The 16042-nt window shown below is 46.9% G+C and overlaps 1 protein-coding gene across 1 annotated transcript; it reads right to left on the bottom strand.

Annotated features, from left to right (window-relative positions):
- Positions 1-1430: 1430 nt before the first annotated feature.
- On the bottom strand, positions 1431-15725 carry LOC104545558 (angiomotin-like protein 1; the record flags this gene model as incomplete). The annotated part of the gene is made up of 7 exons (XM_010190738.1): positions 1431-1558; positions 2913-3182; positions 3895-4121; positions 6004-6129; positions 7424-7614; positions 10696-10845; positions 15580-15725. Coding segments are annotated over 7 exons (1214 nt in total), but the record flags the coding sequence as incomplete, so codon positions are not given.
- Positions 15726-16042: the final 317 nt, after the last annotated feature.

Below are 16042 nucleotides of genomic sequence, written 5' to 3'. Positions count from 1 at the left end.
GAGCCAGCTCTAAGCACACGGTGCCTTGCACCACCCATCACTTTTCCACTCTAGGCAGCTTCACATAAAAACCCATCACCCTTTTTCCCAAAACCAAGTTCCTCCTAATGTCATTGCACTGCACCAAAAGGTTCAGGAACCGCAAAGCCAATACAAAAATACCCCAAAGAGGAAATTTTCCTAGTCAGCATATGCAATGCATGAAGCAAACAGTATGCCATGACTAACACAGCTGTTGAGTTGGCTTTCCCACAGCTGCCACCTCTCACAGAAATCAGGGACTAAACTGAAAATGAGAAACGTTCCATCCTGGGTAAAACAAGGTGAAAAGAAACTGCAACTCAGAACAGAAAGCAGATGATGCTCATGTCTTGCTTTGCAGTTACACCCCTCCTGGCCTGCTCCTACACCCCTTAATGCCCAGTCCCACGGCAGGTTTGTATGCTCAAGGAAGGTAGGATATGGCTGGAGGCATTGAAAATTAGGAAAAAAATCCTGTTCTTACCACAAACACACTGATTATTCCACTACTGTGAACCAGTGCACAATTAGAGGCATCTTCTGAGCTCACATGCAAGCCCAGGGTAACCCCACTGGAAACGCACCCACGCAGCCCCGCTCTGGATGAGCTTCTGCACTGCACAGCCCATCAGGGAGCTGCCAGGATTCTCCCTTGGCTTCCCCTCCCGACACCTTCCCACCCTCACAGAAGAGATTTGCTCCAGCAGGGCCCTCCTCCCCCTCTCTACTTTCATCCTCCATGGGAATTTCAGCCAACAACTGCTTCTACCAAAAAAAGAAGTCTCAGCAAGCTCTGAGGTTGCAAGTCATGAATATTTGCATTGTAAATCCAGCTCCAAGAGCAACACTTGTCCAGTCAGGGAAGAGGCACCTGACCTGCCTGCCCAGGAAAACCACACCACAACGTTTCAAACAAATACTTACAAGGACCTGCTGTGTACATCTACAGACCAATTATTCACCAAAATTAAGCAGCAAACACTTCTGAGAAATGAATTGATACTGAGGAAGATGCAAGTTTCTCCTGGGTTATTCAGAAACTCCCTCTGGTCTCAGAAGATAGAGACTTTCCTGGCTGCAGAGAGGCAGGAAAACAGAGCAGCAGTTTGCACCCAGTCTGTAACTTCACTACCTTCTCTTTACACCAGAAAATGCAGTTTCCTTTTCCCTCAATGATCCCCTTCTCACGTCACACTCCATTTTCAATGCCTCTTTCTGCTCAGAAAATCCCAGACGTTCATTTCATTGCTCCTCTTCAGCGCTCTTGACTTCATGCCTGGTCCAAAGTCTCAATATACCAGGCTCAAGCTTAGTTTCAGACACAAACTTTATCTTTCTCCAAACTCTCAAGGTTAGTTTTTAAGGTTGGCACACTCAGGACCATCTTGGACCTGGCTATACACACACAGAACCCCAGAGATGCCACCCTCTACTCAGATGAGGACTTCCATCAAGTCCGTATCTGGAAACTCAGGCTTGTGGAGCAAGCTGCTCACTCGGCCTTTGCTGTCGGGCAGCTTCCCGTGGCTTGAGTTCTCTGCAAGAAGAAGAAGGGAAAGTTGGTCTTCAGCTCAAATTCAACAGCAAATTGTTCCATGCAAATATAAAACCATTTTACTTTGGATGGTGGTGGAGCACATCTTAACCGTATGCCCTATATACTTGAAAGCCAAATGTGATCAAGAGGCTGAGAACATGTCATGCTGAATTCCCTGCATGGTGGCAGGAGCTGTGTCGTTGTGCAGACTCCAAGGGCAAGCATAAAGATGGAATTTGAGAGATACAGACTGAAGGGCTCTTCAGCTGTGCCCCGAGAGAGAAGCAGGCATTTGTGAAAGGTCTGCATTGCTCTACCAAGCCACTAATTGTCATCTGATTTTCAGTAGCTCTCCACATGGATATCTCTATTCTGCTTCAGGAACAACATTTAGGAGTTTAAAACATTGTGATGGCAATACACAAATAACCAGGTAGGTGGTTTAGTCTAAAACATGTTACTTTGCCAGCGATACAGGCTAAGAGAATGTACACGGCCAATTATCACAATGTATGATAGATGTTGTTAAGTGTTTAATATTCATCACCCTAGTTCTCAACAGTGAAATTCAGGGAGAAGGAGGAGTCTAATTTCTTACAAGCAAGAAAAGCTTGAAAGGCTATTTTAAGAGTACCTGGAAACAAATTTCAGTCTGGACTGCCCAAAACAGTAATCCAGAGTTTCAAGGAATCAGTGATGTTCAGCGCTAATGACACATGGCACATTTAGAGGAAAGGCTTGCTTTTGAGACAAGGTTAGGATGTAGGAAACTGGCTTGTTCAAAATAACATGTGTAAATTAAATGTCTCCCTTGCTAGGGCTGCAAACCAGCAGTTTCCACCTTTCAAAAATAATTAAAATTGAATTTCTTTACCCCTCTCACTGCCCCACATTTTCACTTTCTCCTTTCTATTCCCCTCCAGCTTTCCTATGAAAATTAGGAAGAAAATGGTGCCTTTGCTAATCATGGTTGAAGTTGAAAAAAAGAGAAGGGTCTGAGTATATGAGCAGGTGTGGAGTGTTTTCAAGGTGTGAAACTCTGGAATTTTATCTTTGACAGCTTGGAAAACAGCTTTTTGACAGCTTTTTCTTGGAAACTCTGCCCACCACAGGAGCTTTTCAGAAGCTGCTGAGCACAAAGCTCTGCAAAGCCAGACTGGGTGGCCTTGGAAAATTCCTTCTCTCCAATTTTAGTTTCCCTGAAGAAACCTCCCCACCACCTTGTAGACTGTGAAGGCATCACCCCCCTGCATCAATACTGGGGTGCCTCTGGGGATTCACTGACAGCCCTGGGGGTGCTGGCGCTTTGCCTCATGGTCCCAGGGCCCTGACACGGGGGTCCAGCAGCGCTCACCCAGTTTCTCGCTGGTTGCTCGTGTCCCCGGGGGCCGTGGGGCCGGGCTGTGTGATGGGGTGGTGCCCAGCCGTCCGCGGCCAGGGAAGGAGGCGGTGGCCGGCCAGAAGAGCTCAGTACTTTTGTCCGTCTGGGTGCTGCTGTCTTTGCTGCCGGTCTTCACGTGGGAGGGTGCCGGCACCGGGACAGGCATGCAGGACAAGGAGGGCAGCGGAGGAGGCAGTGAGGAGCCCAATGGGTGGTCGTGGTGCTCCTTCCCCAAGAGCAGCCCTGAAAACACGTGGTGGTCAGTCACATTCTGGCTTGAATGCAAGTGCTGTCCCCACGTCCCACCCCAGAGCTACAAGATGCAGGTCTGGACACATCTCCAGCCCTTTAACTTGGCTTAGCTTTTCCCTTTGATGCTGCCTGTTGCTCTTCTCCTGACATTTGTATGGTACTTTCCTACAAAACAGCCTTTTGAAAGCAGCTGCCCCTTCCTGCATCCCCTTCTGCACGCTCATCACAGTGGTACCTACCCCAGCACAGCCTTGCATGCCTCCACGCTCCTGTCCTATGCAGCCCCAAACCACAGGCAGTCCCACACTCATTTTCCCATACCACATCACATCATGCACTCCCACCCAAAGGGATGCTCACCCTCTTGATTAACCAGGTATTTGTTTCTAGCCCAAATTTGTTATTTACTCCCACAAAGTTGCAAACTTAATCTGTTTCTGCCTGGGAGGATTTCCTCCAACTACGGCTTTCTATAATCAGTACAGAAAAAATGAGATTATTAAAAATATAACTAAGACACAACGCAAGGTTAAAAAATGACTAATTTTTTACTTAAGGACAAATGTTCTTCCCATGAAAGGTGCTCTGGAAATGAGCTGTGGGGAAAATGTGCACTATGGCCGGGGCACTTATGCTAAGCTCAAGCAGAAGGATTAGGACAAAGTGATGGATGAGCCAAAGCTTAACCAAAAACTGAACCCACCTATACTTCCCTTCCAGGTCTTCTCCTCCTTCTTCTCCTCAGCTATCTGGTTGCTGCTGAGTGAGGTCTGGCGTGAATGTGTGCCCGTAGCAGCGGCGAGGGAGGGGACGGACCGAGCCGGTCGGAGGCTGGCACTGTCAGCTTTCCCAGGGTCTTTCCGTGACCGCTGCTGAAGGACCTTGATCATGGCATCCTTCTCAATTATTTTTGCATGGAGATTCTTTATTCTGCCAAAATATGAATGCTTTGCTTACAGGAATGGAAGAAGTGTTTATACAGGCATCTCTCCCCACTCCAGGGCAGCAGTATGGGTCCCTGGGTACATGCCCTGCTGCTTTGTGCCCTCCAGTTTTGAGCATCTTGGACAAAGCAGCTCCCACCAGTTCCTCTGAGGATAACCATGCACTTCAAAATGGGCAGCATTTCTGGCTATTAATCCAAAACTGGGATCTCTTTTTTTTGCAAGGTTAACTGAACCCATAGAGTGCAGTGGCTTTACCAACCCAGCAGGAGTAATGAGGGCAGTATCCTGACCAAGCTGTGGATTGCTACCTTCACCAGAACACCAACACACATGCAATTTCCACTCCTGTAATGCACAGGGGCCAAGTCTGGAAAGCCTCCTTTGCAGACTGAGTTAAGCCCATGATTTGGGTCTGCCGTCAGCTGGCGTCAAGACCTGCTGAAGCGAGCAGAAAGGTTCCCTTTGGTTTCTCCAGCACCTGGGCTGGGCTCCTGCTTCTCCCCCACCGCTGCAGAAACGATCAGCACACAGTGTGCAGAGCCAAGCAAAGCTCGCTACTTCTCTCATACAGACCTCAAATCACAAAAAAATACGATTATCTGAGACTTTGCTCCAGGAATGACTATCACCCAATCATAATGAAAGAGTAGAAACTACATTTAAAAAAAATAAACTGTACATGTACAAGATGACAGACGGATGACTGTATCTTGACTGTGATGTACAACGTAAGAGACCAGTGCAGCTGCATTTTGTGAAGCACGGAAAGATAACTGGAAAACCTATATGTACAAGAGAGATAGCTAGTAACTTCACATTGGCATTAGTTTTCATAACCAGATGCCTAATTTGCTATGAAAACACAAGATCCTAATCTATCTTTAATGAAGCCAAGGGCAAAACTCCAATATTTCACTTGTAAGCAAGACTAGCTTGCATCTGCAAGTAGAAAATGAAAAACAAACCCAGTGAAACCAATCATTGCTACTTTCACAAGCAACAAATATACTGTTTTATAAAAGTGTCTGCAGACTGCTGATTTTGTGGGGAAGGCAACCCTGAGGAACAGACTTTAAATAGTTTTTCAGCAAAAATCTGGAGGAATACACAAATATTCTTGAGGGATTTTTACTCATCAAAAGGCCACTTCTACCAGGAAAAATAGTCTGGATTAAAAATGCTGCCCAGGTCTGACACTCATTGAACTACATGGCCACATGTCCACTTGTGTGCTGAAAATGGAGAACTATCTGCACCAACGAATGTTACTGTTCCCAGGCTGACTGCCTGTGCCCGAAGTAGTTTATTTTGTATCTTCTACTACTTGTAAATGCATATTTTTCAGTGGTGCTCGTGGTGCTAAATTTTGCAGGTTTGTTCCTAAATGCCAACGTGAGAGTCACACAACTCGGCTGTGGAAACTTAGTGTATGTAGAAAGAGCAGCAAACAGACAAGGAGCGAAGAGCGAGGCAAAGGCAAGCGCTCACGTTGCTGATTATGTAGGAGCAGGATTACAACTCAGCTTTTATCACCAGATGCTCTTGTTTCCAGAGTGGGATTTTCACTGAGATTAAACAAGCACCCAGCTTCCTTGCATGCCAACTTAATTTTAATAGTGGAACAGCCTCCGTTTTGTAAGAGGGTCGGTTTTGGCACAAAGAAGGTTTAATGGGAAGGTAGGGAGGAAGTTATCTAACAGCAGCAACTCTTTAATCCCCATTTTAATGCTAAAGAGCAAAACTAGGTCAAAGTGAAGCTAAGCCAGTCCTTTCCAGGCATGCATGAAGGAACCAAAGGGCATCCTGGTTTATCTGAAACCATCCCAAATCCCATGATGAGCAAGTACGGCACAATGGCCCCTTACGTGTACTCCATGTCTTGGCAGCGCCGGTTGGCTTGCACGATCTCCTCCTCCTCCTGCCAGCCCCGCACCTCCAGCGTGCTCTCACTGTAGCTGCCGTTGCGTGAGTGGCTCGGGGCCGAGGCGTCTCTGGCAAAGGGGTTCAACATGGTGAGTTGAGATTGCAAGGGTGGCTTTGCAGGGGAGATCAGTGCTTGCAAAGAAAACCCCAAACCCACATTTGAAGAGCAAGCCAACGATGCTTGCCATGTCACGTGGATAGCTATCTGGCATTGGGTTGTCTTGCTGCGGGCTACTCTTGTCTTGGTTTAGTCATCGACACTATTAACTAACTGGGCTGATAGAACAGAGAGGACCCTAAAATCACGGGTGACCCCCACAGAGCTAACAACCATCCTGAAGGACAGGATTGGACATCAGAGGGACTCACTCACCAGGCAAATGGTCCCAAGTCAACAAGACTACATCGCAAAGAAGAAACAAAATTGTACACTTTGGAAGGTGAAAAATAGCACAGGAATTGCTGCCTAGACTGGAGTGCAAAAGAAAAGGATCATCCTGAGTCACACACTTAACTGCATTTTAGAGGCAAATCTCATTTTAGGATGTGCTCAGGGGATTTGTCTTCTAAGAAATTGGGGCGAGAAGTTAATGATCCTGTCCTGATCACTTGAAAGCTTTGCTGCAGTGCCTTGTGTGCTTTTGGGCAGCACGCTTTGACACAGACAAACTGGAGATGGTCCAAGCAAGTGCAATGGGAATGGGAAGAGGTTTACACTAGGACCTGTTAGGAATGGCTGAATGGTTAGGCCACAGAAGATACAACAGGGAATATCTGTTTTCCAATATTTACAAGTCTGTTACAGTGTTGATAGCGATTTTTTGTTCATCATGTACACCTGGGAAGGACATAAATCAGTGGAGGTAATTTGCCGTAAAGAAGTTTAGCTTAGCTATTAGGAGAACCTCTTTATTCTGAAGCTTAATGAAGTGGTGAAACAGGGAACTTAGGCCACAAAATTTCCCTCTTTACTGGTTTTAAAACTAGGTTAAACAACCATGTTGCAGGCTGTGGGATGGATGCAGCCATATACCAACAGTCCCTCCTTGCTTCATCAGTGCATAAGGAGCTGCCTTACCTATGCTGTGCAATTTGGCAGCCTTAGACTTTGCCATTGAGGCCCTGGCTTGAGTCTAGTGCCTGGATTTCATAAACTTTTGGACCTGGTCAGAAAGGTAAATCCTGTCTTAACCAAATACCGTGTCTCACTGGCATGATACCATGGATAGATGAATTAACCGTGGTGGCGCAACTCAGCAGGGAAAGGCAAGCAAAATTAACCTGTGAGAGAATATCCACTCCTTATTATTCCCCCATGCTTTCTGCTGTGAACATAGCTGTCCACTTGCAGCAACATCTTACCTCTCTGTCACTGTGGTAGCTGCAGCATTCATGGCAAAGTGCCTGATTGTACTCTCCTCCAGGTACTTCTGCTCCCACTTGGTCATGTCAGCTTCCAGGGCCAAGATCCTCTCCTCCTTCTCCCGTACCAGCTCCATAAGGGCCGGAGCGTTGTGCTCCGGGAGGCTGCTCGTCTGGTAGCTGCTCTGCCTCTGCCAGTGGAAACAGCGACAGGTAATTCATTCACACCTCACCATGCACAGGAGCTGCCGGCCATTTTTCCCCACGTCCTCTCTGAAGCTCACAGACATCCCCATGTTTTTTGACAGGAAACTTTGGGCTAAACCCCTTAGGTTGCAGGAGGACAGGCAGGTTGACCATATGTGCAAGCCCAGCACACACTTTTCCAGACCATGTTGACAAAACCAGGGATCTGGCTACTTCCTGGATGTGCAGCGATTTCCTGGGATACCCCAAGCCAAGTGAAAAGGTAGGAAAAAAAGCCGGTAAAAAGAAGAGGCAATGAAGGTTTAAAATGTATTTTTCTTGCTGGGACTTCATCACATGGCTGGGCAGTGCTTGGTGTGGACATGCAGCGATTACCAGACGGTTTATATATAAAAGCAGAGAAAAAGTGACATGTAAACTAACTACAAGTAACCTGTTAAAATAGCAGCTGGGAAAACACTACAGTCATGGATTTACACCTGTCTCTTCTGGCACATTACTCTTATGTGCCCTCAGGAGACCCTCTCTGTGGTGCAGCAGGTAACTTTCCAACCAGAGGGGCAGAAGATCCCCAGGCACTGCAGGGTGGCTCCCATGCACCCAATGAGTGCATAATGCTTTGCAGCTACACTGCAAGGAAAGCACTTACCCAGGCAGAATTTATCCCACCCGGTTACAGGAACTTAATTAAAGCACCTGAGTGGCACTGGTAGCTTCCCCAAGCTCCTCTCAGTGCTAGTGGAGAGCAGAGGAGTATGGAGAACCCACACTTAGTGGAGAGGCCTGAAGCTCTGGGAGAAGTCAGTAGAAGTAAATGCTTTTTTTCAATTAAAAAATGCAACAGATCTGTTACACTCCACAGTGCACAGGACTGTGTTAAACAGGATACCATGCCTTGGGAGCACTGGTTGCTCATCCATGCCACACCACAAACTTCCACCAGCAAAGCAGTTCCCTGGCACAGCATCAGCAAACCAGAGCGACAGCTGCAGCAGCCGCTTCCATTTTCCAAACCACATTTCCTCCTTCTAGACACTTATCTCTTGCTTACAGGAAACCAGAGATACCAGGGGATGGGTGCAGCGTTTGCCTTTGGTGGGGTAACAACATGTTTGGAAGCTGCTTTCGGGAAGTGCAAAATAGAGCAGACCTTAGGAGCAACAGCTGTGACTCTGCTCCTGGAAAAATCAGCACTTACACTTCAAATATTGTCAAATCCCTGGCAGGAGGACAGTATTTTGGAAGCACGGTCCTGGTCTGTAAATGGCACTTTTGGACATTGCGAGTGTTTCCATTCTCAGTCAAAACCTCTTTGAGTCCTGCAGGCTCAGCCTGCAATGCTGAATCAAAGGGATTTTTTTTTTTGGTCTTAGCTCCATTGAACTTGGCTACCAACAAGCCAGGAACAGAAGAGATTCTGGCTCACTGTCTCCTTCTAATGACTACGGTAAGGAGAAAAAAGCTGTTTTCTTTTTTTTTTCTCTATGATGAGAGACAATTTCAGTAGATATAACTTTGATAACTCAGAGAAGATAGCTCTGAAGTAAAAAGTTGGGGCATCTTGAAGCAACATGATTCATCACAGCATTGTGGCTCATAAAAAAAAGAAGTATAAATAATAATAATTAAAAATACACCAAAGTCTCCTCTCACAGCTGATAGGTGAGACACGAAGTCAGAGTATCTTTCCTGTTAGAGGGAATGGGTGCAGGCATTGGAGAACTATGGCAACTCAAAATGCAGTTGCTGATTACAGCGCCAAAAAGAAAATTAAAAATGAAGCAGTCTGTAAGTTACAGAGGAATTTTCTGCTAAAATGAGCAGACATAGCTTGAACTCCCAAGACAAGGACTTGGGTGACAGTTCATCCCAGTTACTTAATATATCAATTTGTCCCTATATTCCAGCCCAGTGAACAAAACCTTTCCTAGTACTAGTTTTTCCTTCACTTGAATTTTAGTTGTATTTTCTCATATGTTCTTTCATTTACACCACCATTAGCATGTCATATCCCCTGTGATTTCTTTTTTAAATTGGAGAAGAGCAGGCTAAGGGGCAACTGAGAAGAGCTGCTGGAAGAAGAAGGAACAGCAAGTCAGTGGTGGACAGGGCAAGAAAGAGTGAATGCACCAGGAAGAGCCAAGATGGATGGGAACTCCCTGTAACCTCCCCCTGCTCTTGGGCTTTTTTCCCTTTCACAGATGACTGGACTCTGGGACTTGGGGATGGAGGAAGAATAGCAAAGGAATAACTGTGCATAAAATACAAGCATAACACGATCTCTCTGAGGACACAGGGCTGCCAAAAAACAAGGGGACATACACAGAAATGCAAACATACACTTCTAGCCCATTCTGGACTGGAATAGTATTTACATAATTTATTGTCTGAAGACGACACCATTTGTCTCCAGGTCTTTCATGGATAGAGGTTTCTGTGAACCAAGTCCATCAGCTTTGCCCGAAATAAATATGCCCAAGCCCTTGCTCTCACCTATTCCCACGTCATCCACCTTGCTTTTTCAATGAAAGATCAGCCAAAGTCTGTGGGTTGAATCTCATTCCCACATGTACCACACCTTTCCTCTCCTCCTTCACTGTGGAGTTGATCTTGCACAGTTGAGAAACTTGGAAGGACGTTTTCCCCTGACAGGTGTGGCTGGACACACAGAGGCAGAGCCCTGCATGCCCTTGGGCAGCGGAGCCAGGACCTCCCAGCCCCACCACAGGCAGGGCTTGGCTTTGTCCAGCAGCCCCACTCTGGAGCTCCCCCATCCTCTGCTGAAGATCAGGAGTGGTTTGGGTTGGAAGGGACCTTCAAAGATCATCTAAGTCCAACATCTTCCGCTAGATCAGGCGGCTCAAAGCCCCATCCAACCTGACCTTGAATACTTCCAATGATGGGGCATCCACAACCCCATCCAAAGGAAAGGCTTAGGTGGAAAGCCCAGCAACCGGAACCCAAAAGCAAGGTGGCACCTGGCAAGGCTGCAAGTGGCCATTCTTCTTTAAAAGTAACACCAAAGACCCCATACTGGGGTCCTGCAGAGTCCACCCCATCCTCACCTGCTGCATCCGCAGCGAGTCCAGCTCCCGCTCCAGGCGTGTGCGCAGTCGCCGCTCCATCTGCTCCCGCTTCTCGCAGGCCGCCTGCAGCTGGGTCAGCGCCTGCTGCAGCTTCTCCACCTTCTCCACGTAGGCCTGCTTCCTCCGCAGCTGCAGGGCACAAGGGGTCAGCAGGGAAGGGGGGCACTGCACATCAACCCTGGGCCACAGCGACCTCACTGTACTTGCAGGTGTGCATTAAGTGCAAGCACGGCTTTGGCCATTTGCTTTGCAGAGTTTCTCCAGGGGAACAGTGTCCCTGGGCAGAGGGAGCATCGCCGCGACAGCTCTACCCCTTTCGGAGGGAATGATGCCCAGATCTTCCGTCCATCGGGGATCTGCTAGCCATGAAGCCCCCTGGCCACTTCTAAGCAAGAGCCATCATGTTGGTGGATACTCTTTGGCCAAGCACACAGACTGGCCTCAGCTAAGAGGAATCCTGGTGGATTTACTGAATGGTGACACTCGGCACATCGTCTGCACCCTAACAGAGTCTCATTTTTTCAACCCTGCGTATCTGCTCAATGCAGGTGGAGCAAGCAGAGTGCCAGAAGCCATGAGTGCTCACAGACTCAGCCATGCTGACGTATAGATGTGCTGGCAGCTAAATCCAGGCCTTCCTTATGTATATAATGCAATTACTGAAGGGCTAAACATGACACACGGATTTTGCAATACAGAGCTTTACAGCGAGAGGTTGCTCAAGCAGCACACCCAAGAAGGAATTTGCAAGTGGAGCATAGTGAGAAGTTTGCTGCCTTGTTTCTGGGCATGTGGAGCAACCAAACACCAGTGCTGCGTCCCCCCAGCTCTGCGGGGCTCCCCTTCACCCAGAGTCTTCTGCTCAGCCCAGGACTCCCATGCTGCATATAAGGTTTTTTTCCCCCCTTGTGTGACGCTGGATTCACCTAGGTTCCCTCCCACTGATTTCAAAGACAATAACAGTACTTTTTCCTGAAATTCCTCTTCTGCCACTCTAAATCCATCCATGTCACAGGTGAAGTGAAATATGGGCTTGTTCACAGCAAAAGCAAAGCTTGGCCTAAACAAACCTCCCCAGCCACAGCCGATGACTGGCAGCATGACCTCCCTAGCCCGGCTGTAATCCAGGCTAACACTTACGGCTTCTGGGGCTTTCCATGAAAATTAATGAGATTATAATCCCCACCAGTCTCTGGCAGCAGCACGAAGGTTGCATTCCTCAGGAGCTCACGACTTGGCAAGACAGACACAGTGGTGGCTTCTTGCTGAATGTGCTATTTTGGCTACAGGAAGGTGCCTGTGCCACCTCTCAGCTGCACCAGGGTGGATCAGAGAGGGGAAGGGGGCTCCCTCGGGGTCCCTTCTTGGCAGTAGACCTCATCCGCTCCCCCCTGTCCTGCTGGATGCTGGAGACTCCACCTGTACCACAGCAGGCAGAATTTGGCTTTGCAGCAGGCCTCTAAGCCCTAGAGTTCACACGCTCACACATGAGTGCACCTCTGCCTGCATGGGTGAGGCGATGCACACACGTCCACTGTCTCAGAAAACTATTTTGTTGGAGATTTGAATGTTTCCACAAGTTTCCACATTCATAAATATAAAGGGAGAGTCTTGAGCCAATTCTGACTTTTCTAGCCTTTCTGCAGATTCATAAGCAAAAAATTGACCAACACATTTAAAAAACAAAGTATAAAATGTTGTAGTTTAAATTAACGGGCTTGTCAGTGCAGCATGCACCCATAAGGGAGGGTGACTGCAATCAGAAATACCTGATACTAAGCTCCACTACTTCACAGACACAAAGACTCAAATACAAAAAAAGCTGGATGGCACCTGGAGAGCTACCAGTTCCTTCTCCCACTGCAAGGTAGGATCAACTCTATCTAAAACCTGGTACGTGTCTGTATAATCTGTTTACAAAACCCCCCAGGGGTAGGGACTCCACAAACTCTCACTGCAAACTACTTCATGGCTTATTTTCCTTTACTGCCAGAAAACTTTTGCCTAATGTGACTTCCTCTTATGCAATTTAAGAAAATTACTTTTTGTTCTGCTTCCAAATGGTGATCTACTAGAGCAAAAAACATTTAATGAAGCAATTCACATATTCACAAGATCAGCAAACTTGCCTGAACACTGCCCTTGTCCCATGGATTAGGAAAATAAAGACCAAGAAGAGCTAAGGCTAAAAGGGGATGATCCAAGCACTAGGAACATAACTCCAGTTCGAGCTACAGAATATCTATCCTATAGATACAAGATTTGAGTTAAAGACTGTAAGAGATGGAGAATCCACTAACACTCTAAGTAGGTTGTTCCAGTGTTAATTACTCTATTTCTGGCCTGATTGGCTCAGCTTCAACCCCCCAAACACTATGTCTCATTATTCCTTCTTACGTTAAAGAGCAATGCTTAATCTGGCTGACAGCAATCCCTTCTTCATGTTCATGCGCATGGACTGGAGCTCAGCCACCTCTTCACTTTGATTGTTCACAGCGAAGAACAGCTTCTGGGCCCCAAATAAATGCCACAGCTGTTTTCTGAACCCTCTCCAATTATTTAGTCTTCTCTCCAAAGCATGGACCAGATACACGATTCCAGCAGCAGTCTCCTAAATGACATGTGGTGATAATACCACCTACATATTTTTGAATTAAATCCTTCTACTAGCAGGCACTCAGGATAATGTAGATTTACATAGTACGCTATCTTATGTTAATTCAACTTAGTAGCTACTGCTTATTTGTCAAGCCTTGATTTAAAAAGCTTTAAACTTAATTATGTTCTGGTGGTAGAAATCTGGATGGATTTACAAAGCAGCGTAGAGCTCTATTAATAACAATACACATTTTCATTTGAGTGATTTTGTGTTTCCTTTAACATATTCCAAATTATAGTAAAAATCTCTGGTTTAAGATGAGGGTTCAGAATTTCAACAATATCTGCTGCATACGTGTCAAACTGAGCTCCAGAAACACTGGAGACTGCTGAAAAAGTGCTCTGATTTAGTGATGAAACAGCCCAAAAGCAAGAGAAAAGGAGCACAGGAGCTTGGGCACACATCAGCAGTCACAGATCTACCGCACTTCAGGAGCTGCATGACACTGCCTTGAGCAATTAAAACACAGTGGCTGAGATAAAATTCATTCGAACTCCTGCTAGAATGAAAAAAGCAATTAAACACTACCAGGTCAATGTGGGTTTGCTCAGGCTGAGGGTGCTGACAGACAAACTCTGGCAAATACCATCGCATCACCCTCATATGTTGCAACTCCTGAGATTTGCCGTGCCTTGTGCAAGAGGCCACCTCCACAACATCTACCACACCCTGGGCAGGAGGCTTCCACATCCAAAATACCTACCATATGCTGGACAGGAGGCTAGCACCTCCCTGGAGGGGAACATTTGCCCTCTCCTCAACTCCACCAGTCCACAGTCCAGGATCCCAGTGTCAGTCCCCAGCAGAGGCACATTTCTGCTGGATGTCTAGGTGACAAACTGGCAATTGCAAAGCTCTTAGAGACAGAGCCCTAAGGCTGCAAACACATTTACTACAACCCAGCAGGCACAGGGTAGCTTCTTACACCACCTGCCTGGAAATCTGCATTTATGTTTCTGCTGCCTTCACTGGTGTGTATTCAGCAAGTCAGTGTTACCTGCCAATACCCCACTGACAGTCTGCGGAGCAGCCAGGAGCCAAACATATTTCTTTCCATCCCCTGTGTGATGCTGCAACTTCAGGAGCAAGTGTTGCCACCTGAATACATTCCTTTATTCAGCCACTTTGTAACGAAATGCAAATAGAAAACCTCTGGTTGCCTCTAAGGCAAACAGCATCAAGTGAAGTATGTACAGATTAAAGGTACGCTAACTCCTGCAGCTACCCCAAAGGGACTGCTCCAAATACACTGAGATGGTGAGCAGGCTTTAGTCTAACTAACAAAGGAGCAATTAAACTTAATGTGATCCTCTTCTTGCTACTTAGTGTATCCACTGGAGGGGAACAGAGCTTTTAAAATGTCTCTAAATAGGAAGTCAGAATGGTATAACGGTCAGGAACAAAACAGCAATGACTTCAGCACTTACACATAGTGCCTTGAATCTTCCAGACTCTAAGTAACCATCAGATAGCCTGACAGGGGGTCTGTCATGCTGGATACCCTGATAAAAAACATTCAAATGTCACTAAGGTCAATTCACCCTTCATCTTTCCAAGACTCTGCAGCCAGTGGGCTCCTGAGAATTCACCTCTAGGCCAGCCTTTGGGAGGCTGCAGGTGGGAAATGCGGCACTGAAAGGGAACAGCCTTGCCCAAGGTCATGCCAGCAGCTCTGTGCCAGAGCCTGAACCTCACCAAGCCTGCTAAGGTAGAGGTTCACCAATGGTCTTCCCCTCACTGATGATCTGCCCACTCAGATAGTAAAGATTACGTCTCTCTTATTCCCCACAAAACAGCTTCCCTCTCTGTTGGTCCCACAGACAGAGATTTCAGGGCCAAAAAGGCCTGTTTTGACAGTCTTGCCTGATCTGCTGGAATGCACAGACTTTCAGCTAGTTATTAAATCCACACCTCCTGATTGAAGGTCCTTCAGGAACACAATAAATTGAGCCTTAGACACCTCCAGTAATGGAGAACTACAACATCACTCTTGGTTATCGTTAACACTGAGCATTATTTCCACTTTGAATTTGTCTAGCTTCAGCTTCCATTTGCTCTGTAAGAGGGCCAGTGCAAGGGGAGCAGGAAGACCTGCCACACCATGGCTAGAAGAGCTTCAGGGTTTGGATGGAGTCACTTCCATCCAAGCCCTAACCATGAGCCACCACTATTCTCAGAGCACAGAAACGTCGCCCATGCCTCACCTCCTCTTCCAGTTTGATGACCTTCGCTTGCGCATTGTTTAAGGCCTGGTCAAGGATTTCGATGTGCCTCCTCTGGTCCTCATTGGCAGAGCGCACAGCTGCCAGCTCCATCTCCAGCTTCTCTTTCTCCCTCAAGTGCTCTTTGTCTGGAAGAAAGACAAGAACAAGAGCCACGAGGACAGCTCAAATGCTGCTTCTCCCTTATTAAGCACCTTCAAGCACCAGAAACAAGACTACAACATGTAGATAACCTCTGTGCTGAAAAATCATCCAGTTTTTGGATAAGATTTTAAAAGACGTTAAAAAAAATAAAACTGGCTAAACTCAGTCACCTTTGCTCACAACTTCTTCTCTGGTGACAAACTGCAAGCCTACCATGGACTTCATTGTCAAGTCGCCTGGGGAAAGGCTCGGCTCCATCTACCTTTGCCCTGACAGTACTGAGAAGCCATTCCAGGGAACA

The sequence above is a fragment of the Mesitornis unicolor genome, unplaced genomic scaffold (genome assembly GCF_000695765.1).
Source record: "Mesitornis unicolor isolate BGI_N332 unplaced genomic scaffold, ASM69576v1 scaffold54488, whole genome shotgun sequence".
NCBI lineage: Eukaryota > Metazoa > Chordata > Aves > Mesitornithiformes > Mesitornithidae > Mesitornis > Mesitornis unicolor.
The sequence above is the reverse complement of the archived record's forward strand: the minus strand, read 5'-3'. Positions and strand labels throughout refer to the sequence as shown.